This window comes from Anopheles moucheti, chromosome 3 (assembly GCF_943734755.1).
Source record: "Anopheles moucheti chromosome 3, idAnoMoucSN_F20_07, whole genome shotgun sequence".
NCBI lineage: Eukaryota > Metazoa > Arthropoda > Insecta > Diptera > Culicidae > Anopheles > Anopheles moucheti.
Genome location: NC_069141.1, coordinates 70,299,286 through 70,325,879, shown reverse-complemented (window position 1 = coordinate 70,325,879; position 26,594 = coordinate 70,299,286). Strand labels below are relative to the sequence as shown.

The window sequence follows — 26,594 nt, the reverse complement described above, 5'->3', positions numbered from 1 at the left end:
GACAGAGATTCTTGTGCGTGCTGTTAAATAAACTATCTTTTAACCCATCAAAGAACATGCCATATAATGAAGGTGAGCTAATTAAAGTGACGTCAAAAGCCGCCCAACTAACATAACCAGTCAAAAAAACGAGTCTGAAACCAGATCTTGTTTCAGATTTATTTCCATGCAAAAAAATAATGAGTTTAGGCTTTTATTGTGTCATTCTGTTTTATGATATTTTAGAGCAAAAAAGAAACGGCGCAAACACACGAACCACAATACAAATCCGACGTAACATTGTACAATAGTAGCAACTTAGAAGTCGCTTCATCATCTAACGAGATAGCGATCTCAGATGAGGATCTTCAGCCGCTTGCCTTGCTCAGTTATGGCTACCTAAGCTTCCTAATTACTCTTCTGTATAGTTTTGTTAGCAGCACAGCACTCTTCTTGTTGGATTATGCTCCCCCCAAAAAAAAAACATAAAATCTTGAAGAAAAAAAAAACATTCGCAGACGAAAGAAATTATCGATGCACCGGTTTCGACGGGCGGGGGCCTCCCCGGGCGAGAGCGGATAAAGAAAAGAAAATCTAATTTATTGAGCACCCCTTCGATTACGCTCAATTTATGATGGATTGTAAATTGCTTTTGACATCAAATCCAATTAACTGCACCATTCAACCGAAATGCCCACACCGCACACTGCAGAAATCATCGAAGTGCATCGATTAAACGGTCCCAGGGATCCCAGGGCGGCACCATGGGAGACGACGTTGGAGGCCATGTTTGATCGTGTACGGGCTCCCCCCTTCTACGGTTTGTCTTATAACACGGGAAGATGTTTTCATTCACTGCACAACCACCGCCCCCCCATGGGCTGTCGTCGGCGCATACGCCCGACCACCGAATCGCAACAGAAGCCGAAAAGTCTCCGTCTGGAGCAAGTGTGCAAGATTAATGACGCGTGAGCATGTGAAGCCGTGTGATCGCCATCGTGCCTGAAGGTGCGATCGGTTGCGTGTTTAACGCGCGATGGAATGCTGCTTGTTGAGAATTGCCCGTCGAAGATGTGCGTGTGCGGTTGGTGGAATGTTTAGAGAGAGCACAATTAACAGCACACGGTGGAAAGTGTGAGTGTTTGGTGTAAGATTAATCGCGGATGACTTCAAAAGATGCAGGGAGTGTTGCATAATGTGAGTTCGATTTATCTTTGTTTGTACCGCTACCTTCAGACCTTCCATAAGAATTCTCCTATATTTCTTATCGCTTTCAGCAAAACACCACCAAAGTTCAACAGCAACTCCTTCCTAGCAAGCAGTAAAACGTACATTAACCCGTCAAACACTGCGGCCCACACCGGGCAACATACGCAAGTCACATCAAATTAGTGTACGAGAAATGGCCACCGCTAATTATGTCCTTCTTCGGCTGCCGTTTACAGAGCATCATCTAAATAATTAAATTACGCAACCGGTGTACCGGCGTGCCAAGACCTGTCGTCAGGAGTTTGCCCTCATTCGTGGTGACATTCGCACGAAATCGGGCTCCTGGATTGGGATGAAACAGCACTCCAAACCCTTGCGTAATGCCCATTAATTAAACGCCGTCATAATTGACGCAGCCGGTCTGTTACTCTCCCTTTCTCTCTATTTTACCATTTTAAGCTCCACTAAGCGATGGTGGCTTTAACACCACACCGCGGATCGGTTACCTTCAATTGCCCTGCCCGGTGTGTAAAATAATCAGCTAGACATGAACGTACCACAACCGTGGACACCGACGGCCGAGGTTTGTGAGAGGGTCCGTGCGAGGTGTAAATTACATGCAATCTAAGCTTGTCGATAAGGTCCGTGCTATGTACATCGGTTGTGGTATCGGGCAGGTGCATTGGTGCATCGTGTACGCGTAGTGTGTCACTCCACACCCACCCGATCTTAACCGGTGGGCAGATTCGATGTACCCGTTGCGTAGTGAAGAAAGGTAAGAGATATTGCAGACGCTACTGATGGAATCTGCAACTAAAAAACCGGACCAGCGCCCAAGTGTATCGAGTGTTGCAGCTTGGAAGCGAGGAGTACATTACGGACGTGAAAGTCGTGTAACTATTTGCTGGTGTAATGATACAGCTTAATTTCAGTTCGTTTTTTAAATTTGTGTCTGACGTGTTAGTAGAGATACACGATTAGGCTCGGTTTGCAAACCCTCTTTTTAAGTGGCCTGTACATTGAGCGAGATCACCCAACTGCGCCAGTTTTCGACTGCTAATGAGTAATCTGAAGTACAAAATAATGCTTCTTGGCATAAAGATGAGTAAAACATAATCGAATATTTACTTCATGTCATTTAACACATTGTATATCCATCTCAATTTTGATTAACCACGCCTCCTAGAAGGACTTTACGGGTTGGGTAGTCCGGTGTCATTCTCGTGACATGAACAGCCCACCAGAGCCTAGTGAGTCTAATCCGCTGTATGACCTTTCGCACATACGGGGCCATAAATCCTTCTGAGCATCTTCCTCTCGTACGCGGCTAAGAGGGTGGATTGACTTATAGAAGATGGTCTCCGAAGTTTCCACCTCCAAGCTGCGGATGACCTTCTCTAGCGCTAGGTTGAAGAGTAGACAAGCTAGCCCCGTCTCCTTGGCACATACCCTTGGTGGTAACAAAGGGCCCTGAAAGCTTTCCATCCACCATCACCTGGCGTGTGACGTTGGTCATTGTCATTCGTACTGGTAAGTTCGGTCTGGATTCCAAAAGAGCTCATTGCGTCGTAATGATTTAGCCTGGCTATGCTTTCGTATGCGGCCTTTAAGTCAATGAAGTTCCATCTCTTGTGGAGTGTAGCTGCTGACTGTTGAAACTGTTGAAACACTCATGGTTGCACTCGAAATAATGGTGCTCAGATTCGTGATGTTCAGAGAGAATGGACACGTCATGAGAATGACATCAAAACAGCCAAATCATAAGGTCCTTACCGGTGGTATTGGATTGCCGAATGCCTTGTTGCTGGAATTTCCTGGAATTCCTAGTAATTCCCACGATATCTTCAAGTTATCAAGATAAGATCTTCGATTTGCCTATATGAACTCTTTCCCACCTTCATTATAGCTACATCTTGTGATGTCAGAATTTCCATATAAATCAAAAGCTCCAACGACGAACTTAGTCACTACAATCGCATCCCGAAACCAATTTTCTAAATCACCTATTCTTCATCGATTGGTTATCGTTAGTGGATCTGCGACTGCGACAGGTCTCTATTTACAATCAACCAATGTTCAATTATCGATAATTGATCATTGTTTACTGCACACTGTCAGGCAAACGCATTCAATTAGTGCGCTTTCCGGTAATTTCAACCCCCAAAGGGGAAAGTGATCGTCATGCGTCGTCCTATTGTCGCACATTCACCTGACGGTGCCAAGCTCAGGGAACGGAGCGGGAAAAGTGTTCCGGAAACAAACCAAGGTGTGGTCCAACAACCAGGCCTTCTTTCCTTTTTGCGCTTTTCACTCTGCAAGGTGCGGTGGATAGCATCCTCTTCATGTTTCGCGGCACCTTTAGTGAGCCGTACTGCGTCGTAAGTGATGTCATTGACCAGTGCGTGCCTGCACGGCTGCGTGATGTGGGTGAAGGTGTCAAAACCATGCTTGAAATATACCGAAATTTACCTTCTCTTAGCCCTTTAGACACAGCGAAACATTTGCTAATGGTCAACAGCAAGCAGCAAGGGAACTTTCATTTGAGGAAGCTACAGCGTCTCGCGTGCATCTATCCACCCGCAAGCCGGTTGTGCAATATAGGTTCAGTGTGCGCTTGTTGAGCAATAGCAGCAAGAATAGAGCACACGCTCATGATCAACCGCTTTTCCCGATGCAAATTTACTCACCTCGTAACGTACACAGTCGCAAAGTGAAACATTTCACGTTTTGCAGGTGGCCATTAAATAGAATGCAATTTAAATTGAAAATTTGTTTTCCCTGCTCGCGATACGACAACACACTATAAATTTCCCAACAAAAAAAATAAAACACCGACTGTGTTGGCTGAAAATATCGTCCACTGTTGTTGTGCCACATTCTGGGAAACCGAGATCGTCCATCTGGTTAACATTAGACGATGCAGCGGACGAACGTAAATTCTGTCCTAAATGGTGTAGCTAACCATTCGTTCGACGACAACGTGCAATTTCAGCTAGTAGGTTGCATCTTGACGCTTTCATATTGAATTTCCCAACCAGCGGTAACATATAAATAGTCCGGATGTTTTGACGGCCGCCTTGACATTCCAAGCATAGCATGGGAGTAGTTAGAAGTTTCGTAGCGCACTTTTGGACTAAAGAAATTCAGTGAACAGCAATGAATACAGACCTGTCAAAATGGCGAGTCTGAAAAGTCATTAATGTCATTAGTGTCATTTTTAAAACTGACAGCTTTGAAAAATTTGTTTACTAAACCAAAAGAGGCCATGTTCCACAGGAACATTCCAATAAAAATGGCTTTTTTTTGGAGATTTCTTTGGGACTTGTTTTGTTCCAAACTCAGCTCATGTTTAATAGCCTTAAAACACATAAATCCAAACAACGGCATGCTCCGCGTAAAGATCACCAAGATCAAGTCATCTTTAAAATTAACTATTCCTTAAATAAACTGCTTTCTTTCAGCGACCTAGTAGGCGAACCATTTTCCTCTCGCACACGCTGCATGATTTTTCGAACTGCGCGTCCCCATTCGTCCCATTCGTATTGATAATTTCACTAAAAATAGTCCGTACACATGTGCGACCAACCATTTCCGGGTTACCAGTCTCCTACCCCATACCCTCGCCAAGCCCCAAGCCAACACGCGGCCCCAAACTGTATCCCCATCAATCAAATCAGTTCCCGGTGGCACGCGAAGCCACTCCGGCGAAGGTGAAACTAACTTATTAGATCGGTATGCCTATTGGACTGATGCGTACCAAGTTTTCCATTGCATTTCCAACCGCCACCGATTGCGTGGCGCTCTATTTTCACCGCTCCCCTGTCCCTTTTGGACACGGTCTTTCCAGTTGTGTCCCTGCGGCTCAATAATTGTGCCCTGTAACGCATGTAGAAACAAACAAACAAACCAAACAACCTGACGAGGGCAAACCGAAAAGGGTCTACCGTACCTGTCTACGTGCAGGTGGCGAAGGTTTACACACTTTCCATTCGATTTGTGTACGATCGTGTGCGTGAAGGTTTTTTCCCCCTATCTTTCACTTTTCACTTGCATACGAACGATTAGCCTGCATATCTTACTGATTCATTTTCCCATAGGCAGTGATAGTGAAACACTAGAATCGATCAGTGTGGCCATCGGCAATCACTATTCACCCATAAACGATCGTTAGCGCAAGATCATAATGATTGCAACGGCGAAACAGTGCCACCAAGAGAGCAACATGCTCATGCTGCGCTCGATTAACAAGGAGGAGACACATCCAATAGCAGGAAACATCAATTCAACTCCTATTAACCTTGTTCTGTCCAGCACCTCACTCGAAAGTTCTTCGACGGTTTGTTTCGTTTCGAAGCTCGTTGCCTCGTTGGTGGTTGACGTTGCCGTTAAGATCTCGCCAATTTCGTACGCCCGCAGAACAGTTATTTAGCAGCAAACGATTAACGGTCATCTGGCTGCTGCGTCGGACGCGCCCAAACCCCGGAGAGACCCACTGGAAGATCTGGTATCCCCCCGTACAACGCCAAATTATATTTATAGTTCCGGAAATATCTCACACGCGGCGCATCGCAACAAAGGGAAATTTCTTCCCATCAAATGATCGCGATCAGTACGCGCTCGGGACGCTCGAGAATTCGGCTTCAGGCCCAGACCGCCCAAATCGATCAGGTTTCCAACGGATCGCACCGTGCCAGACGGATTGCAAAGCCCGTGCGTCGTTCATTAGTACGATAAATTTATTAATTGCTCACGTCGTAAATTAATGCACAGCACTGAACATGCCGTTTTGGGGAGGGGGGGCCTGAAAATGCGAGATCCGATGAGAAGTGATTAGACTTTGCCAACGGGAATGGGATTCGGCAAGGGTTCGAGGTTGGCCGTATCAATGATCTGGATGCTTTCGAGTGGTTTCAAACGGCACAGCATGTTTACGATTTTGCTAGTATTTTTCTTTTTGTTTGGAAGTGATTTGTGCTGTGTAAGTTGGCAAATTCTAGACATCTGTGTGATAAGCATTAATGGGGGTTTTAGTTTCTGGTGGCATTTTAATTGCAGTTCTCGTGAAAGATAAGATATCAAATGGTAATTTGAGTTTTTGTGTGTTTTACAACTTGAAACTATTAAAAGTTTTACAATAATTTATTTGGCTAGCCACCTACATTCCCATTCAATAAAGAAATCACCTACAAAACATAAATTGTGTAAACATTTTGAAACATAAAGAGATCTTAACAACAACTGCATGTTGAACGAGTTATTGTAGATTTAGTAGGAGTTTGAACTAAAGTCGCCTTACCTAATGTTGGGTAAATGTGATGATCTAACATTCATGAGTCTGATTGAATCTTAGAACGAGTCCTTATCTGTTATGTTGTCCTCTCACCCCCCCCCCCCCCCCCCCTCCTCCGCTTTCTCCATTTAACATGCCGCCTAAGGCCTCCAAGCGTCATGATCCTCCACTGCTCTGAGGATTCACGAATCGTGTGAGAATCGATTCTTTATTTGACTCTTCCGAACTCCTCAGTTCAGATTCATTCGAATGACTCTTCTCATTAGATTCTTTAAGTACAACACTATCCGCCACCGTTCTGAAGATTCATGAATCTTGTATGAGTCAATTGCTGATTTGACTGACTCCTCACTTCAGATTCATATGAATGATTCTTCGCAAAAGATTATTTAAGCATAACATTAGTCTTTACGTGTTAACCAATACTTTTAAGCGAATATCATTAACATCATCACTTTCCAATCACTTTCAAACCCCCTGTTGCTAAACGTTCTGGATCCAAGCTGTTCCAGCACGGCAACAAGGCAACAAGCCAATTCAGCCAATAAATAAATTATTGACTACTGCGACGGTTCGGCCAGAAATTAGACTTCCAAACCAACATTGACTAACACCAATAAAGTGGGCAAAAGGAGAAAAAAACGGGGTACTACCCATAGATGATTCTGCAGAAAGTGCAGCGCTCGTGCCAAAAAAAAAACACCAAACCACCGGCAGCTCGCACAACGCTGCCCAACCAAACCTGTTCCGTAGCGCGGGCCGGCTTAGAACCGAACAGAACAAACAACCCAATTATCGGCGGATTACCTACGGGCGGCCAGGTTGCGACCGTGGCTAGTGGCTGGACGTTAGGAATCCCGAGCGAGCAATTAACATTATTATTGCGCCCTAAGGAGATGCTGTTTCGAGCATCGTCGAATGATACCTGAGGCGTAGAATGGGCCGTGGCGAAGTGAAGATACCTGTTCCTATTTCCAATTTCGATTTCATTCCAATCCACGGTTCTCGATCAGTTACACAGTTGTTTTTTCTTCTACTTTTATTAGGTTTTTGTTGATTGTGTTTTTTTTTTGTATTACGTTTTACTTTCATACCAGCGTATCTGCCCTAACTCCACAGCAGCGCACGGAAAAGCGAGAGCGAACGAGAACAATTTGTTTAGTCCGACAAATAGGGGTAAAAATGGAGCAACCGATTACGCTTCCGAATCTGGCCGCGTCTCGATCCGTTTCGATGCGCAGGTCTATAATTTGGAGCAACAAAGTAAAGCGGCTTATGCCCAGGTATGGGAGGGATTAGACATTCTAGCAGCAGCATTCTTCAAACCGGACACCAGACAGCATTCGGATTCGAATTTAAATTTAATCATTCGGCTTACTTTTATCTCATCATGAGGGTAAACGCAACTGAAGTGAGAAAATTACCAGCCACGGACGGGGCAGCATAACTTCTAGCTCTCGCTGGGAGAATATCTTGCAGGCAGTATAGTATTGCGGGGCATCTTTTACAAAGCAACTCCGATTCAAAAGTGTCATCCGATCGAAACTGGACATCTAATAACGTATCACAAAGCTTACGCCCAGCGTAAATGTTTAATCAGGAAAAGTAGCTATTGATGCATCTCATCCATCGCTGCAAACATCTTCATTTCTCATTCAAATTGTATTCGGGTTTGTTCTCCTTTGCTTCATCCATAAAGATCCAATGTACCGGTTCACAATACTGGTCGAATCCCGACAGCTTCCAAAACCCGATGATAAACGGCGAAAACTCGTGTAATATCTTATCGAATGTTCGATGAGCTTCTAATGCGTAAATCTCACACCTCGTTAGCGTGGATCTTAATTCGATGCGCTGAATAAAGGGAAACCTGAGCTGCGATAAGATGTAAAAAAAAACAACCGGTGTGCCGCTTTTCGGCCCGGTAACGGCCAACACGAACCTACACAACCGGACCGGGTGATTTATGCCTTTCACCATCCTGCCGACATTCTTTTTGTTTTATCTTTTTTTTTCGCTTTGGTTCTGGTGTTCTCTCTAATTAATCCAAAAATCGTTATCCAACAGGCCGAATATTTGCCACCGAAACCCACCTCTCCTTCTTGACACTCCCATGCAAAACGCCACTCAGGTGTACCCTTTGGAAACCGTGAACACCTCTACGCACCATCCATCCACCCGTAAATCACTGCCTTAGTCGATGATCGTAGCATAATAATAATAAAACAGCGTCCCTTTTCCCGATCCTCCAGAGATTGGGAATTTTCGTGTGACACCATAAAACACACTCGTTCGAAACACCCTTTCGCGCACACGGTCTCCTCTCTCGGTAGGCGTTGTTTTACATAACTTCCTTCAACGCGCGTTTAGCGGTTGCGCGGGCGTCATTAAAGAAATTTTGTATGGCGCGCGACCCCGTTGCACGACGTAGCAGGGAAACTTTCTAACGTTCCACCCGCACAAAAGGATCGCATGGAGGGAATGGGGGGGTGTTTTGATCGACGCATCGATTAAGACCGCAGAAAGGCTCATGTATCAATAATCGAACCTTTTAACCGGAAGGTTGCAGTGTCTTGCGCCTTGCGGGTGAACGGAACTCCACATATGTTTGTACCTCGTGGACGTAGTTTACCTTTAGCTGTTGTTGCTAATAGTAGCAGCGTTGTAATTAATTAGCCACAAAGTGTGAAAATAACTTCCTCATGCATTCATTCTGTAATTATTGTATGCATGTTTGCATATTGATACCAAAATTGAGGTTGTTACGTCCGGCAACCGGAGTTTCTGGACTAGGAGGCGCAGATAGGCACATCAGAGATCACTGAGCTACATCGTATCTACACAAATTGCAGATAATCTTCGACACCGTAGATCAGACCAGTATGAATAAGAAATTGAAAAACAGTAAAGAAAGTAAAGCTCTTATAGTTGTTCAAGATCACAAACGTCTTTCCTATATACTATTCAAAAGCATCCATGAAAGACGCAGTCGCAAACTTCAACATCCAGAGCACGATCTTCAACGCCTTAGCTTCGAGAACAATACACAACACCAGAATTATACTGATGATCAGTTCGATATAGATGAAGTATCTGTTGGGTGAAGACATTCATCATGAAAGACTCCGTCTAGAGGGCAGAATATTCCTTCTAAAGTGATGATCTTGAGGTGGTAAAGGACTTCCGCCTTTTTCAAAACTTCACAACATCCGAATGCAACAGCAATATCTTTAGGAAATTCTCAATAGTAGTTAGTTACACTACCACAAATATTGAGGTCCGACAAATGTTCCACAAATCTTCCGTATCGAAGCCATAAACCACACACAGCGCCAGACTTTGATTTAAAAATATGTCAGAATAGCCTAATACACCGGCAACAACAACGAGGTGCTGCTATTCGCTAAGCTCTTCGTTACATATTTCCACGAAACTATTGTTTGAGGAAGCTGTTTTGTCACGTGCAGGCAGTTGACACTCCGCGTAGATAGCAGAAACAATACCCTCTTGTCCCGAACGCTCATAAACATGCGGCCGTAGTTTTCCTCGCGGTTAGAAAAAATGGCAAATTTATTAAACGCCGAAGCGGTTTGCCGTCGTAGCGCTTATGTTCTGCAACGCACTTCTTGGTATTTTGTTACTTTCCAACCCCAAACCGCCGTTCTGGGCGGTGGCAATGCGTTTATTGTTTACCCCAACAGCCCAACGGTTTTTCTGTGCCTATTTTCTAACAATGGTCACATCTCTAGCGTACAGGACCGTGGCGGAAAGAAATTCCTGCGCAAACGGCGAAACGTGCGCTGGAGTCGTTTGCGTTGGTCAGAATGCTAATTCGGCGTGTTGGTGTTTCGGTCGATTTCTTTGCCCGGGAAACCAGACCTACGGTAGTACGGGGATCAACCTTATCAGTGGTTGGAAGCACTCTCGATCGTACGTATGCGTACTGTCCGGGACACGTGTTCGATAGAGACAAGAAAGAAGAAAAAAAACAGGGTCACCAAACGGACCAAGAATACGCGCTCAACACAGCGCTTCCCGGACAGAGAGTCGACCCAACGTTACCTATGCGTAACACGTGAGCCGTTGAAGATACTTCATCGTTCCGTGGTGTTTGTCGCATCGGTAGAATTCGTAATGTCCGACCGCCTACCTGACGATTGACGGAGCCCTGAATTGTTACGCCCGGTGAACGATCATCGGTCTGCCGCGATATCGTCCATCGTCACCAACCGCGCGCAACTCGCAGCATGTCGCGTGAGCCGTTTATTTATGACAATTAGTACGTCGGATTGGGCGCGTCAAAAGGCAACCAGAGCGTTGGGCAATCGGAGACAACATATTTGACGGACAGTATCCGACGCGAAGGATCAAGACATCAAGACACGCCGCTACGAACTTAACCGTCTTCATTGGCACCTATCTAATCTTGGTAACATCTTGGGTGCCAAACGACAAGCGATACGTATCAGACGGGAGACTTATGCATATAGTTTGGGCCGGGTTCATCAAAGTTTTGTCACATTTCTTGAAGTTTCGGCACATTAATTATTTGTAGCGAGTTGTATTGAGGTAGACTTCTTCACCGGGGCGGCTCGGATGAGCATTTGGTAGTGAGGCCAGACTTCACTCGACAGATCTCATCCGAAGCAAACAACCAAACGCAGGATTGATTATCCAGCTATGGGTAAATAAAGTCAAACAAAGTCAGAAATAGCAGGCCTGGTCCTCTTGGGGTTATTGTATCGATAACGAAGAAAAAAAAAGACTTCTTCATAATTAAGAATTGGATCCAATTGAAGAACCTCCTGCCAATGTGTTTTAATGTATAAGAGATCCTCAGAAGATCTTAATAACCGGCTAGAAATTGTGTCGTAATTGTGTCGTAAAACTCAGCAAGTATCTCTTTGGGTCAGTGAAAACTCAAAACATATATTGCAAACTGCTTGTACTACTCACATGTCAGGTTAATACTTCTCTAGCACACGAGAGGGCACAAAGTGACACGGTGACACACGTGCCCACACTCACACGCACTTACACGCACTCACACGCACGATTCATCTCACTTGAAGGCACTAATGCACAACGGAACACGCGAAGAAAAAAACAAACCCATTTTCAACCGAAACCCCAAACTTACCGATCACCACTCACACACGCACACACGTTTGGGACATTCTCACTGCAACCTGCACCGAGATACGCACGCACGCACGTACGCACTACGCATCACTGGATCACCACTTCACACAAATTTCGCTTCCTATAGAACTTTCCTCACACTCGTTTCATCGAAACATTCCACACATTCGAAACGCCACACAACGCACTGAACGCACACAAGGCCGACACTTTAATGCACTACTTTACGAGGATTCTTCCTCCGTATACCGGCGCCACTTCATAATGCAACACTGCAGACGGTGCACTAAAGTGCATTCCAAGTCACTTTTTTTTCCTACGATGCAAATGAAACACCCGAAACTAGAACTAAGTGCACGAGATGCGACGTTTACTAACTCTCAACAAGGAACGCGCTTGGCCTACTAATACTATCACACTCGGAGATGTGTGCCCGCTGATAACGGGCTTTGCCCGTCCATCTCGTTATGACAGACAATGTGCAACCCAGTTTATGGCAAACTGTCCTCGACCTACACAACGGACACGCAAAGGAAAATGGAGACCAACTCAACAAAAGCACGAGCTTGCAGAAGGGAAGAAATGCAACATTTTTTTTTGTGCGGAGATGTAGCAATCTCTTTAAATGCGTAAAATTATCGCATCTATTCGAGGCATCGACAGAACGAACGTACCTTTTAACAACAAAGCAACACACACACACACGCAGCCTCACATTCTGAGCGGTAAAGAGATTGTGCGGTTTAAAATTAGAATTAACCACAAGGTGGCGGCGAACAATATGTATGCGGTAACGCATGGAACGCGTGCGGGTGGGGAACATTGGGAGTGGTAAATGTGTTGACGCCATGATGTTGAAAATTGCGTACAGTACATTGACTACCAAACGTTTAGGGGCAGGTTTGTAGAAAGGGAAAGTAACAAGAAGAATAAGCAACCAAATTTTATCTTGGCTGGATGTGGAACATGTAACATTTTGACAAGGACATGATGCAAATGTACAATGGCTGGTATTTCAGGGAGTTTATAAACTGTGGATATCCTCTGGAAGAATGTGCAATACATGGGGACGGAAAACCTACTCATTTTCATCATTTTTTACACCCTCTACTTTCTACAGATCGATGGCCATCATAATTCGCATTTGACACACGTTGGTTCGCACTATCACTCGAACACTTCCCGCACAGTGTTGCCTCTCCAAAAAACCCCGGGCACTGTATTACCGTGCAAAATTATGCGGGGAAAACCCCTTTTTCACAACTTCCACACACGCACTCACGCTTCGCACACTTCGAAAAACACCCGTTCCCGGACCGAGGGATTCGAAATGTTCGTCGATTTCGTCTGTGCAACAGAGCAAAAACGCGCGACAAACTCGCGACACGATGCGCCACCAGCCGCGTAGATACCGAAATGAAATTTTACTTTCAGGAAAACTAGAACAAACCCGGCACATTTTAACACCTCCCCCAGAAACCTGCACCCCGTTCATCCCGACGCCCGGACCGTCATCGGCCGGAGTGAAAAACTCACGATCGTGTGCCATCCCGTTGGTGTTGGTAATTTGCCCACCCCATCTGTCTCTCCTTTCCTGCGGCCGGTGGGTTTCGGATGGGGATCTGGGTTTTCCTTTTGCTCAAATGATCGTTTCCTCTCTAACCGTTCGCTCGCAAGGAAAATTCAGCTATCGGAGAGTGCAGAGAACTTCTATATAGTGAGCGCGACTAGCCATTGGTAAGAATAAGCGTTGTTTTCCATCCAAAATAAGAATTGATTGCCCTTTTGATAGTTCCCCCATTCCGAGTGGAAGCGATTATTTACAACTGGCAAGGTTAATACACAAACAAAGATCTCCCAAACATATCCCTTCTAATGGTTCGCGTTAACTTGAGAAAACTCGGATGCAGTACCACTTGAAACCTTTCGCTGTACCGGTAATGGTGAAGGGAATGGCGGCGAGCGGTCCAATAGAAACATCATCGATGTCGAAAGATATATTTTTAAAATCCACCGACAACCAGCTAAGACCGGCATCTTCACCGAGAATATCGGCACGCGAGGTCAGCCTCTTGACATGAAGAACCTACCACGGGGAAGAAATCGGCTAGTCGTTTCTCCGTTTCTAATGGACTTACCATGAAATGCATCCCCATCAGCATGTTATCCCGATGTTCGGCGGGACGATTAATTCGCCACTCTCACAATTGTTCCACATTTCAGCGAATCGGCCATCGAACATCGGATCCACCACTCGGTGCATCTGGGTGCGCAGAATCCGGCCACTAATGACGCAAAACATACGCGAATTATGCCGGTGTCTGTTCGGTGGTATGGTAGTAAACAAAACAAACGACCGCACGGATTTAACTCCGCCAACGCGTGGCCATTAAATTTGTCCATTCGGATGCTGAACTAATGATCCATTTCGGGATCAGCTGCATCTGTCTACTCGGAATGACAACATTTAGTTCGTTCATTTGATGATGATGCACCTGATGATAATAAATCGATGTACATCGTGTAATGAGTTCATCAAATGATATTTATATAAATATCAAGACTTTTTCAATTTGCTCTAGCGATCATAACATTGTGTCACATTTCTCATTCACCAGAGCACTGCCTAATGGTCTTCGTACCAACCAATCGTCTTAATCAAGCGTCTGCTGTCAACGGTTGTGTTTACATCCACTGTCAAACGTCTGCTTGCTGCTGGCCGTTCTCCGACAAACATCAGGTCGTGTTTATATTGCAGTTTCTTTATTTTCACCGTCGTCCTGATCATGGCAGCACTACAAAAATTGTTCAACTTGCGTGCTCCTGTCGGTACCATCGTGCGCTGTATCAGTACCAGCGTACCACGGTTCGAAATCTTCAAAGTACAAACTCCGGAAGAGTTTAACGAAAAAGTTCGCAACAGCAAGGACCCGGTGATCGTGGACTTCTTTGCAACGTAATATCGATGTGAAAGTGCACCTTGTTTTGACCACTCGCTTCCACTAACGCCCTTTCCACGTTTGTCCCGCAGGTGGTGTGCACCGTGTCGCATGCTTACTCCCCGCATCGAAACAGTAATTGGTGAAAATGAGGGCAAAGTAAAGCTGGCAAAGGTAAGCCCTCAGCATCGTTGCTTGCTTGTTGCTATTATGTAATGGGTGATAGTTTATGATGTTTGATGATGTGACATCCCTTACTTTCTCTCTCTCTATCTCATTTACGTTTACATCCCGGCAGGTTGATATTGACGAGCACACGGATCTTGCGTTGGATTATGAGGTTGCGTCCGTCCCTGTGCTACTAGCGATTCGCAACGGAAAAGTTGAGCAGCGGCTGGTCGGTTTGCAGGATACGGATAAACTGCGAACGTGGGTGCAGAATGTAGTGGGAAAAACGAAATGATGATCCTGTGTCTAGCTCGGGTCCCCTAAAAGGAGGCTGGTTATAATTTGTGCTCATTTTCATCATCCATTAGATGGATCAAGTGTGTTCCATTTTCCCGACAAGGAAATGACTCTTCATTGATGTTTACGACAAGGTGTGTAAAGTGCGTTAGTTAGAAACCTTATCTTTCCATAGCCTGGAATAAAGCAATCACAAGGTACACTCGAAGTCATGCATAGTATATTTCGTCTTTGCTGCTTATCCCAAACATTGCAACAGTGCTCTGGCGCGTTCGTACTTGCTACTAGCCTGCAATGTTTCATCCCCTTCTCCTGCAGCGGCAGCATCTCCATCCCGTATGATACTTTCTGCCTTTCTTACCAGCATATCCTTACTCAAACCCTTCGTTCCACTCAAATAATCCAGCGCGATGGGCCACAGGTCAGCATTAATTTCATCCTCATCAAACACGTGATCCTGAATGTAGATCTGTTGCAGTTTGAGAAACTTCCACTTCTCTCGGTTGGCACTCCAACATTCCAGATACTGACGGGTCTCTAGCCGTTCCTTCTCTTTCGACTTTTTCTTCTGTTCCTCAACCTGTACGGCGTGTTTTTGACGCCGTTCCTCCCGTTTTCCCTTTTTGTTCTTCAGCTTTATACCGACGACTTGATCGATTGTCGTTCCCGCCGTTATGAGATTACCGTCGGCTTTGGAAACCTTCGCCGGTATCTCTTCGTCCACGGTTTCCGGCTCGGCTGAACGTTTTTTGTTAGGTTTTTTAAACGAGATCAGTTGCTCGTCTTCTTCGGCGGTGACATTTTTGAGCTGCTTTTTCTTTTTAATTTTTGACCCTTTATCTCCCACGTCGCTTTTGACGGCTTTTAATTCTTTGCTTTTCTCTTTCTTACCTTTTTTAATTCCGTTAGTAGCACTGCCGTTCGTTGTTGCCGCGCTATCGGTGCCAGCAGACAATTGCTTTTTACTTTTCCTCTTGACCGGTGGTGCGTTTGCTGAATCTGGACAATAAATAAAACATAGTTTATTCAGCATTTCAGTTACTCCATCTAGTCATTGCACACTACCCAATTGCTCGGCGTTGACCACATTTTCCGTTGCACCTACAGCATCCTTTACTTTATTCTTTTTACCCATTTTCAGCCAGAGCTAGAGCACATGTAGCTCAGGAAAACACGCCGCATAGAATGTTTTGAATGTTGACAGACGCAGCTATTTGACAGTTCACAGCAGCGATACGTCATTGCCCGTGCGTCAAGCACCATTTTGCACCCAGGTGACAGCACAGAGAACGTAACTTTTGCAGCATAAAATTTCGAAACATTTTCCGTGTTTGTCCTTCGGCTGCCAATTTTACAATTTCCCTGTGTGTTATGCACCCATAGCACAACGCTTTGGTTTGCAAATCCGAACGAAGCACACACTGGTGTAGCTTTCTACCGATTGCGATTGTACAAGGTCGTGCTGGACGTGTTTTTGTGCCCCAGCAGGGTAAGAAAAAAAACTGCGTAGACAAAAGAATGGTGCTTCTTCGTCGAGATTACTGAACAACTTGCCCACCTTGCAGCGAACGAGTATTGTGAAGAAACACCCGTAGGTCGTGAAAGGCCACACAGTTGCAGTTGCTTCAACGCCGAGCTGTACGCGTTTTCGGTATCAGATTGCTGTGAACCACCTGCAGAATCACTGCACACATCGAGTAGCCGTGGGGGCAGGTATTGCATTCCGTGTCAGAACGATGCTGGCACCGCTGCGAGAAGTTGTAGGTTTGTGCTTTAGCAACCGAGCATCAACCGAACGTCGCCTTCCCGTGGCGCAGTAAGGCGTAGGTGTTTGTATTCACCCCCCGACATCCCGAGAGTAGTTTCGCCAGGTCCGGAGGTTGGAATCTGGACCGAAGCCATCTTACCACTCTCGGAAAACAGAAAACAGCACCATGGAGGGTGACATTTGTCGAGTGTGCCGCTGTGAGGCCCAATCCGATCGGCCCCTGTTCCATCCATGCATCTGCACCGGCAGCATCAAGTGGATACATCAGGACTGTCTGATGCAGTGGATGCGCTACTCACGCAAAGAGTACTGCGAGCTGTGCGGGCACCGATTTTCGTTCACGCCGATCTACTCGCCCGACATGCCACGCGTGCTTCCGCTGAAATACGTCGCCAAAGGATTGCTCAGTTCGGTTGGTACGGCCGTCAAGTACTGGATACACTATACGCTCGTCGCACTCGCGTGGCTGGGAATTGTGCCACTGACGGCGTACCGAACGTATCGATTCCTGTTTTCCGGCTCGATCGAAATGGTCCTCACGCTACCGATTGATATGTTCTCGACGGAGAACATTACGATCGACGTGTTTAGGGGATGCTTTGTGGTCACCTGCACACTGTTCACGTTTATCGGTCTCGTATGGTTGCGGGAGCAGATCATTCATGGCGGTGGTCCGGATTGGCTCGAGCGGGACGATCCCCAGGTACCGGAAGCGCCCGCAAATGGAAACGGGCCAGCCAATGTGCGTCAACCGGAAGCTGAAGTGCCCGACGACGATGCGGCCAATAATAACAATAACAACAACAACAATGATGATAACAACAACGAGGAAGAGCACAACAACAACAATAATAATAATTTTCTCGATAACAATCTGCTCAACAACCGGAATGCAGCGGACGAGCCTTTGCTGCATGGACAGCAGCAACAAGATCCCGTCGCACCAAACGTCATACCACCGGATGTTGAAGCAATACGTCGCCCGGTGCATCGGGCAAACTTTGGCGAACCACCTGCCGACAATGTGCCAATAGATCCGGCGGAACCACCACCACCTGCACCAGCAGCCGATGAGCCACCGGAACCGGTTATAAACGAACCCGAAGCGGAAGCAGCTGCCGATGAAGCGAACTGGAATCCGATGGAATGGGAACGGGCAGCGGAAGAGCTTACCTGGGAAAGGTTGCTCGGTCTCGACGGTTCGATGGTGTTTCTCGAGCACGTATTCTGGGTCGTTTCCCTGAATACCGCTTTCATAGTGTTGTTTGCCTTCTGTCCCTACTCGATCGGAAACTTTCTGATATCGTTCCTTGGCATCAATGCACCCGGCAAACAGCTGACGTACTTTCACGGGCTGCTTACCACCATGCTGGGCTACTGTGTGATCGGCATTACCCTGGTGAAGTTACATGCGATCGCACGGTTTCTGCGCTGGAGACGTCAACGTCGCATTCTGGGCCTGTGCTACATCGTGGTAAAGGTATCGCTACTGTCCGTGGTGGAAATTGGTGTGTTACCGCTCGTTTGCGGCTGGTGGTTAGACATCTGCTCACTGCCAATGTTTGATGCCACGCTGAAGGATCGTAAGGCGAGCTTTAAGGTTGCCCCCGGAACGTCACTGTTCATCCACTGGATGTTTGGCATGGTGTACGTGTACTACTTTGCCTCGTTTATTGTGCTGCTGCGCGAAGTGCTCCGGCCGGGTGTGCTATGGTTTTTGCGCAATCTAAACGATCCCGATTTTAGCCCCATTCAGGTTGGTAGTTGTTCGGATTGTTTCAAAGATGAGATGGCCTAACTCCCGTATTCTTCCATTTCCCTTTTTCTCTGTATCGTAGGAAATGATTCATCTTTCGATTTTGCGTCACACGCGCCGTTTGATATCGTCGGCCACGATTTTCGGTTCAGCCGTACTGCTCATGCTCTGGGCACCCATACAAATCCTAAAAACCTTCTGGCCCACATTCCTGCCCTACACACTATCAGGTGATTCGGAAGTGAACGAGCTTAGTCTGCAGTTGCTGCTGCTTCAGGTAGGTCGACCGTGTCCCGTTTCGTGATCTTTGCCCCTAACCATCGCATTGTTCTTTCGCAACAGTTTGTTCTGCCCAGCTTCTTCGAACAGTCGCACACCCGAATCTGGTTGAAGGGTTTGGTGCGCATCTGGTGCAACGTGGTGGCTCGTATGCTTGGCATAAAAAGCTACCTGCTTGGTGCGGATCCCCGACCGAACGAGGATGATGCGGCACCGCCCAGACAGCAACCGGATGCAGGTGCCGGATTGGCCGCGGCCCATCAAGCCATCATGCAGCGGGATGTGCCGGTCGGATTTCAGCCGTACGAACGGCCACAGTTATTCGGCGTCCGGTTGATTGGTTTGCTGCTGCTGATGTGCATTAGCTTAGCGATCGGGTCGCTTGCCGTACTGACGATTCCGGTGTGGATCGGACGCTACGGAATGGCGCTCGGATCGATCGGTTCGTCTAACATTGCACCGCCTCCGAGTGCAGTTAGCAGCACGGGCACGGAAACACCGGCCCGGCCACATGAACTGTACACCGCCGCCATCGGGATGTACCTCTGCTGGTTGATATCGCGTGGCATCGCGCTGGCAGTAAATCTGTTACCACAGGGACGGGCCGCCGTAATCGCGCGCGTCAAACATTGGATGTCGATTGCAACGTCGTACGCGATGGCCATGATCGTGTTCGTGCACATGCTCGGAGTTATTCCGCTGATGTTTGGGTTGCTGCTGGAGCTTGTCGTAGTGATACCATTGCGTGTGCCGCCGGATCAAACGCCGGTCCTGTTCCTGTGGCAGGACTGGGCACTCGGTGTACTGTACACAAAGATTGCCTGCGCGCTCACACTGATGGGTCCGGACTGGGCCCTGAAGCGAGCGATCGAACAAGCCTACCGGGACGGCTTGCGCGACATGAACTTGAACTTCATCGTACGCGAACTGGGCATTCCGGTCATAACGTGCTTCGGGTTGGCGCTGGCCGTCCCGTACGTGATTGCACACTCGATCCTGCCCCTGTTCTTTACGAATCCGCTCACGCGAACATTCTTCGCGCGCCAGATCTATCCCTTCTTCCTGCTGATCGCGTTCGTGATCGGTATCCTAGTACTGCAGGTGCGCCAGTTCAAGAAGCTGTATGTGGCGATCAAGAACGACAAATATCTTGTCGGACAGCGGTTAGTGAACTACGATCATCAGCGCAAAAAGCGCCGTCCATCGGTGGTCGCTGGTGAGGAAGACCCTACGGGATCGACGACGTCGACGACAGCTGGCGATGGTGCGGTTGCAACTGATGATAACGGCACGGCAACATCGTCCACATCGACGGAAACGAACAACGATGAACCGGCGGTGGCAACATCGTCGGTAAACGATGATCCAGACAACAGCAGCAGCGAACGAATTCGCGTAGCAATGGAAGCGCTGCAGTAGAGGCAAAAGGCGAACAATCAATCGTCGTGTGTGTGTGTGGACGTGTTATGATATTTTTAAACTATATAAGTCCAACCACCAACCAACCAACATCCTACTCCCTCGGATCCTTGGCGCTCGCGCGCGTCATTAGCAATGTATTAGTTGAGGTTTAATCATACCCTGGGGAAGGAATTATTCGAATATCGCCGCTCTAGCCGTAACACTTTACCATTCGGGGGCACCCACATTTGTGTTTCAATTTCCAAATTTTCCGGCCTAGTTGTGGCGCATGTACACACCAACAACAATTACAAAAAAACCAACCACACCATTACGCAAAGGTAAAATTCCAATCCGCAGCCAAAACGGTGCTGCTAGTGGGGGCAAATTGTTAATAGAAATAGTTTCTTCTTTCCTTATTTATCCGATGTGTGATAGTAATTCTGTAACCGCGCCAGCTCCCGATGATAACCACCATGAATGTGCTAGCGAACATTAGTTGTTTCTCTATTTTAATTGAGTTATTTTTTATGGCAGTTATAGTTTTGTTTTACTATCCGTTCACCTATATTCGCGCCAAAGGGGAGGGATGATTTATTATTTCTTTTCCTTGTACACCACCAATGGTCTGTAGATCCGCTTTTGTCGTGGTTTGGAATCCGAGCCGGCAAAAGAAACGGCTGAATGAAAGGACCCAAAAAATGGATCGAAATGGTGCCGTGGACTGAACGATAATGAAGCGATACTGTTGTGGGAATAAAGGGAAACTTGGAATAGGCTTGCGGAATGGAAGCCAGTTAAGAATTTAGCTAAAATCTGTAATATATCTTCATGAAATAAAAAGAAAGTGGAGTAAAGAATACCCGATGCCGCTTCTGCATTGATTCGGTTTGCTAACCGTGGAGATCGTAAAGCGCAATTCCTTCTGAACTGTTTGTATGGCTACCCTGCAGCAATGGTAAACGGAATTTTAAATAAAATAATATTTCAAATAAAACCCACTGACGTTAAGTATGAAATGTCACGCTTGGCATTACCACAAAGTGCTTAGCTTGTAAACAAAAGCAGCATTCTTCTTCACAAACGCATTACCTAGCGAACATGAGTTCGTACAGATTGTGTTTCGTATAATATAGTTCCGTGAATCAAATATGTTCGTCGTAACAGGCATCGATCCCGATCCGAGACATCCGACCCGGCAATCGAAACCATTTCCCACAATAACGAAACCCAATTTGGTTGGATTTTTTAGCCTTAACCACGATCGGAAGTATGAGCCCTCGGCAGTGCAGCTTAAGTATCTTACACTGCCACCCGGACCAAGGACCGATCTGCGACTCGATCTCAACGAAGGGTTCGAAATACATCACCCGAAACCGGCCAGTGCGAAAGAGGAGAAGATCGACATGCTGTTAAACTTCATACGACAAGCAGAATGCCCTCGGGAACTGTGGACTACTACCGAGAAGGGCACATTAAAGCTGAAGCATGATTTTGTATGTTTCCGAGGATTGCTAAGGATGATTTGCTGCACACCCTACGACTGGAAAACAGCCTGGATCGTGCAAGCCATACGCTATCGGGGCACCATTTACCTGTGCGAAAAGGCCACCCCGGAAAAGCTTGAATCCGAACGGAACGAAACGGAACAGCAGAAGCGTTTCTGTTACTATGGTTTTAAGTTCGAGCAGCACATACTTACGGATCAACCCAACGGCAAACCGGACACATCGACACCGGTAATGTTGGGCGAGGAGTTTTGCTCCATGTTCGATACGACTCTAGCCGGTCATCGAGTGCTTTACGGTGCGGAAATGGATGGTATCGTCACGACGGACCAGCCACTCGATCGCGAACGGCTTCGGTTGGAGGAATTGCGCCGTTGTGAGTTTGTGGAGGTGAAAGTAAAGCGCAAGGAAACAACCCAACGACAGGTGGACAATTTCTACCGCTTCAAGACGAAGAATTGGTGGTGTCAAAGTTTTCTGGTGAACGTGCAACGGCTTGCGGTGGGTTTGCGCGACGATGCAGGAATTGTACGGGAAATAGTCGACATGAAGCTGAACGACATACAACGTGATTCTCGTCCATTCTGGTCGCCGGCAATCTGTGTAAACTTTTGTGCCGAGTTTCTGTCGGAAGTGGTGCGGGTGATTGGCGAGACTGATAACTGTCGCAAGGTTTATCAGTTTGAGTACGATTCTAGAGAGAGTAAACGAGTGCGATATCGGGTGTTGGAAGAGGAATGCCACCGGGATGCGTTCCTTCCGGACTGGTACACGCGCTACGTTGATGATATGCAACCCAAACGAACATCTAATAAACTATTCTAAAATCTAAATTCTCCTATCAAAAAAATATCTTTTGACATGAACCACATGAACCCAAAAAGGCATAACTTCAGCACTAGAGACAGAGTTTTATTACACTGTCTTTCCTCGTTCTCACACTAACTAGTTCATATCCGACAGACCCGGCCTTACTTGTGGATACTTTTTGGTCGGTCGAAAGTTTCGTTGCTCCTGCATACGACCACCCCGTGTGGCGTAACTGTCGGCAAGGTTGCTCTTACTGTCATTACGCTGCGCCATTGATATAATCTCCGAGCAGAGTATGCTGTCTAGCTTTTCGTCCACGATCTGTCCATTCGTCACAAGAAATTCCAGCATCCGTTCCAGGTCTTGCACCGTCGTGCTGGAAGAGTTTGTTGCTTTCGCCTCTTGCACCGTTTCCTGTACCTTCTGGATAACCTCCCGGCAGAAGGTCTGCTGCTTCTCGAACGGTCCCTTCACTTCCAGCACCGAGCGGAAGATCGGTATCACATCATCCAGTCGGTTCAGTGCGCACAGAGACAACGCCTTCAACTGTCGGACGGTCACATAGTTACCCTTCGCAATAGTGCCCAGAATCTCGATGGCGATCTCTGGTCGACCGTTGTTTAGTGCGAGTGCCGCGGCAAACGAAGTTGCCTTTCGCATCGGTACATGACCGACGGAATTCAGCTCCTTCCACAGATCCATCGCATACTTGAACGAGTCGGCCGTATTTTCCTTGTAACAGGCGGCAAACGTAAGCGTAATGCAGTGCTTTGGAAAACGTCCTCCCTGTATCTGGTGGCTTTTGATCGCATCGAACAGTTCCCGAACGTCCTGGTAGCGGCCCTTCTCGTACAGCATATCGCCCAGTATTTGATAACTGGTAAGCTGTTGGAAAAATCCATCTGCACCGGCACTTTTGAACAGATCCAGCGCCAAATCCGCATCACCCAGGTGGTGGCAGGCGCGCATAATGACCGGGCCGAACACATAATTACCGAATCGTAGCTCTTTGCCCTGCTTGTTGTACCGCATGACCGTGTCCTTCAGCAGCTGCTTATCTTCCGGCGTGTCATCGATTAAATGGATAATGTTCTTCAAATCCTCCGTGAAGATCATGTTCGTGGACGAGCCCGACACAAAGTCACGCATTTTGCGTTTGAAGTTGTCGACATTGTGCAGATGCTGGGTGCGGGTTTTCTCCCGATATGCCTCATACCCTTCAATGCCGAGGGCCGATGCGGAATACAAGCTTCTGTAATGCACCGAACCGCCTAGCACCAATGCATTAAATTGATTATGATAACATTAAGAGACAAGTACAAACCGGCACCTTACAACTTACATGCTTTGGTAAATGCACTGAATGCCACTAGACTGTTGCGAAACATCTTTCGATTGTGTTGATCGATTAAACGAATTGATTACAAGCAAAAATGTTTCTTTTCTATCAGCATGAAATCACATAACCACCTTCGAGCACATAACCTTACAAAAAACGCCTCTCGTCGCCAAAACAAACATGACAGCACTAACAAAAAAAACACAGAGAATGTTTCAAAATGTCAACCTGCTCCTGAAGGAGCAATTACACGTTTCGCTTTCATGTTCAATTGATACCCATAATGCGTGCCAGAAAAATCCGCGTATCTCGAATGTCCGCGTATCTCGAGTTTCCTCTAAAACAACGATTATCCGATAATGGTATTTTATTAGACTGCAAGTGGGCTCTTATCGGACTGTTATCGGACTATTATTAGGATCGACGATCCATTCAACGGTCCATTTTAGAGGGTTAAAAGAGGTCGAAAAGTCTATCGAAAACATTTCTTTCCTTTGAACAAAATGATATTTTTACGAGTTTTTCATTTTACGCGCTTTTCTTTAATTCCAAGCTGTTTCATTTCATGGCTGTGATCGCAGTCTGGTCAGCCATTGGACATGTCGACCTCTATTGTACCGGACGAAAATGGAATGAGTTGGTCTATAGTTATTCCATATATATCTTATATTTATTTCATATATTATGTTGTTGTATTTCATTTAACAAAACTCCACCTATCAAGCGTCTATAATTTATCTCCAAATACCCTCCACGTATTATAAACATACACAGTCGACTGAACAAATGAAATCCCTTCTTTGCACGTTCCTTCAAATATTCTCAGTAACAAGATTAATTAAAATGCAGTGATTAAATTTAGAAATGACGGTTTTAAAGATTTCGAACTAATTTAAAACAAGTTCGAAAGTCGTTGCACATCTGTCGAAAAAAAATATGTTTCGGTCAAAAAGAGTTCCATCGCGTGCCCAACGTCAAATGGAAAAGGGGCCATTGAATTCTCGAAAATTGTAGTGTCTGGACGTGTCCACGCTGCGCTGCGCAAGTTTTGAACCGTGAGGTAGAATCTTATTTGTTGATTAGCAGATAGTTAGAATTTTACAAGATTGTTGTGGGACAAACGGTCCAAAGGATATTGAATGCAGTGAAATGTCCTGCAAAGGCCCAAAGCAAAGCGTTACGGCCCGAAGTCAGTATGCGTGTTTCCAGTTTTACTTGACCGTGATTTCAATCTGCGATCGCCAGGTAGAGTGAAGTGTCGATTTTTCCCTGCAATAAGCAGATCTATTGTTGGTGCGAGGCGTCGCAACGAAACGATATTCAGTGTTTTTCTGTAGCAAGGAAAAGCCCTTCATGTGAACTGCGTGGCCCGTGTTTGATCATCGATCCCAGCAAAATATAGGTGCGCACAGGGTGGGTGGCTGAAGCGGGCAGGTGAAAAGATGATTGCGAAAGGAAGCAACGAGGAAGGCATACAAAGAGCAACCGGTGGTGCGTTGGTGCGATTGTGTGTGTGTGTGTGTGCGCGCGTATACGCTGCTGCAGCATATTCTAAGCGTAAAAGCGTTGTGTTGTGGCGGTTGAAGAGCAAAATGGGGGAAAATGGGCGACGAAGGTGCGCTTGTGCTGGTGTTTAAAGCTTTTTGGTCGTTCCTTCATTCCACTGCATTTATGCTGCCAACATTGGTAGAGGTGTGTGCTGGCGTTTGTGCGATGTAAGGAAAGCAAAGGTATGGGGCAAAAGCGACGCGAAACCGGTATTTTGAGAGAAAAAAAACCACGGCCTGTGCATAGCTTTCTTTGTGTTGTGTGTTGAGCTAAAGAAAGAACGTTATTCAGTTTTGAGTGCGAGTGCTCGAGTGTGTGTGTGTGTGTGTACGTCAATCGTTATACCTGAGGTAAAAGGGCCTGCTCATGATGCATACGTGCAATAGTCGAGGGCACTATTTGCCCAGAAGATAAGCTCAATAAGCTATGTGAAGGTGTTGTTTAGTTAGAAGTGCTTCGCTATCAGCGTATAGTTCGTTATATTACTTGCAATAGAAGCAATTATGCATTTCTGCATGTGTAACATAACACAACATGCACACCTTTATGCTTAGAATTGCTTCGAAAGCTTCAATAGCGTGAGTGCGTCCGTTTGTTTTGTGCTTCCAGAGTAGGTGGCATGTCACACGATTCGTGACAAAAAGAAAACATATTGTTCCAACATCACCGATGACTCACCTACAGCACTGGAACGAATTGTTCTCATTTGATCCTCAAATGTATGATCAGCCCCGACAGTGCAACAGTGAATAAATCATCTCGCTTCGATGCTTCTGTGCGTTCGTCTAATCTCCCAATCGCAGCATGCCGATGGGGCGACGGGAGCTTATGTCAAAAGAAACATCAAGAACCAACGCTGGTTTGCCCGTTAAAGATTAAATTCAATCTTCCTTGCGCGTATGGAGCGGAGAAGAAAAAAAATTAAATTGGGGGTCAATTCCCTCGAATTAATCGACACGATGTCGTTCTTAATGCGTCAGCTTTAGTGCGGTGTGTGTGTGTATGTGAAGCAGTGTTTTGTTTATGCTTGTGGTTCCAACAATCGGAATGATTCACTTGTTCATTTTTTTTTTGTCTCCTAGTAACAACAAACAAAAAGTTATGTATTGTTTTCCTCTTCCTTCAATTTACAGGCTGCAGCTGAAGTGAAGTGGTCGACGA

At 46.3% G+C, this 26,594-nt stretch overlaps 6 protein-coding genes across 8 annotated transcripts in view; 3 read left to right on the top strand and 3 right to left on the bottom strand.

The window, feature by feature from the left end:
- LOC128302969 (uncharacterized) overlaps window positions 1–13,169 on the bottom strand; it is a 224,654-nt gene extending 211,485 nt beyond the window's left edge. The window contains 2 exon segments of the mRNA XM_053039821.1: window positions 12,903–12,967; window positions 13,071–13,169. Of these exon segments, the coding sequence (XP_052895781.1) occupies window positions 12,903–12,967; window positions 13,071–13,169 (164 nt within the window).
- Window positions 13,170–14,347: 1,178 nt separating this feature from the next.
- Window positions 14,348–15,226, top strand: LOC128305887 (thioredoxin, mitochondrial). The gene is made up of 3 exons (XM_053043518.1): window positions 14,348–14,576; window positions 14,652–14,733; window positions 14,858–15,226. Exons 1-3 carry the CDS (start codon window positions 14,407–14,409, stop codon window positions 15,020–15,022), a joined length of 417 nt encoding a protein of 138 aa, XP_052899478.1. The 5' UTR covers window positions 14,348–14,406; the 3' UTR covers window positions 15,023–15,226.
- Window positions 15,227–15,232: 6 nt separating this feature from the next.
- Window positions 15,233–16,224, bottom strand: LOC128305886 (uncharacterized protein C7orf50 homolog). Its single transcript, XM_053043517.1, has 2 exons — window positions 16,090–16,224; window positions 15,233–16,023 (listed from the first exon to the last, which is right to left on the bottom strand). The coding sequence occupies exons 1-2, from the start codon at window positions 16,157–16,159 to the stop codon at window positions 15,263–15,265; spliced, it is 831 nt and encodes a 276-aa protein (XP_052899477.1). The 5' UTR covers window positions 16,160–16,224; the 3' UTR covers window positions 15,233–15,262.
- A 78-nt stretch (window positions 16,225–16,302) lies between these two features.
- LOC128305884 (E3 ubiquitin-protein ligase MARCHF6) lies at window positions 16,303–21,204 on the top strand. 3 transcript variants are annotated; one of them, XM_053043516.1, is made up of 5 exons: window positions 16,303–17,607; window positions 17,845–18,548; window positions 18,631–18,825; window positions 18,891–20,020; window positions 20,197–21,204. In XM_053043516.1, the coding sequence occupies exons 1-5, from the start codon at window positions 16,959–16,961 to the stop codon at window positions 20,399–20,401; spliced, it is 2,883 nt and encodes a 960-aa protein (XP_052899476.1). In that variant the 5' UTR covers window positions 16,303–16,958; the 3' UTR covers window positions 20,402–21,204. The 3 variants fall into 3 exon arrangements, with proteins under 3 accessions (XP_052899476.1, XP_052899475.1, XP_052899474.1); XM_053043515.1 differs by having other exon boundaries at window positions 16,303–16,513; window positions 16,590–18,548; window positions 18,891–20,389; XM_053043514.1 differs by having other exon boundaries at window positions 16,303–18,548; window positions 18,891–20,389.
- A 110-nt stretch (window positions 21,205–21,314) lies between these two features.
- On the top strand, window positions 21,315–22,561 carry LOC128302968 (decapping nuclease DXO homolog). The gene has a single exon (XM_053039820.1). It carries the CDS (start codon window positions 21,380–21,382, stop codon window positions 22,559–22,561), a length of 1,182 nt encoding a protein of 393 aa, XP_052895780.1. The 5' UTR covers window positions 21,315–21,379.
- A 43-nt stretch (window positions 22,562–22,604) lies between these two features.
- On the bottom strand, window positions 22,605–24,059 carry LOC128303357 (pentatricopeptide repeat-containing protein 2, mitochondrial-like). The gene is made up of 2 exons (XM_053040288.1): window positions 23,889–24,059; window positions 22,605–23,817 (listed from the first exon to the last, which is right to left on the bottom strand). The coding sequence occupies exons 1-2, from the start codon at window positions 23,932–23,934 to the stop codon at window positions 22,682–22,684; spliced, it is 1,182 nt and encodes a 393-aa protein (XP_052896248.1). The 5' UTR covers window positions 23,935–24,059; the 3' UTR covers window positions 22,605–22,681.
- Between the last annotated feature and the right edge of the window lie 2,535 nt (window positions 24,060–26,594).

Coding starts and splice junctions, on each gene's coding strand:
- LOC128303357 (XM_053040288.1), bottom strand. CDS start 23,934: ATGTTTCGCAACAGTCTAGTGGCATTCAGTGCATTTACCAAAGCAT. Junction 23,818..23,888: donor CAGTGCATTTACCAAAGCAT/GTAAGTTGTAAG, acceptor CATTGGTGCTAG/GCGGTTCGGTGCATTACAGA.
- LOC128305886 (XM_053043517.1), bottom strand. CDS start 16,159: ATGGGTAAAAAGAATAAAGTAAAGGATGCTGTAGGTGCAACGGAAAAT. Junction 16,024..16,089: donor GGTCAACGCCGAGCAATTGG/GTAGTGTGCAAT, acceptor TTTATTGTCCAG/ATTCAGCAAACGCACCACCG.
- LOC128305884 (XM_053043515.1), top strand. CDS start 16,959: ATGGAGGGTGACATTTGTCGAGTGTGCCGCTGTGAGGCCCAATCCGAT. Junction 18,549..18,630: donor CCGATTTTAGCCCCATTCAG/GTTGGTAGTTGT, acceptor TCTGTATCGTAG/GAAATGATTCATCTTTCGAT. Junction 18,826..18,890: donor TGCAGTTGCTGCTGCTTCAG/GTAGGTCGACCG, acceptor CTTTCGCAACAG/TTTGTTCTGCCCAGCTTCTT.
- LOC128305887 (XM_053043518.1), top strand. CDS start 14,407: ATGGCAGCACTACAAAAATTGTTCAACTTGCGTGCTCCTGTCGGTACC. Junction 14,577..14,651: donor ATCGTGGACTTCTTTGCAAC/GTAATATCGATG, acceptor TTTGTCCCGCAG/GTGGTGTGCACCGTGTCGCA. Junction 14,734..14,857: donor GCAAAGTAAAGCTGGCAAAG/GTAAGCCCTCAG, acceptor ACATCCCGGCAG/GTTGATATTGACGAGCACAC.
- LOC128302968 (XM_053039820.1), top strand. CDS start 21,380: ATGTTCGTCGTAACAGGCATCGATCCCGATCCGAGACATCCGACCCGG.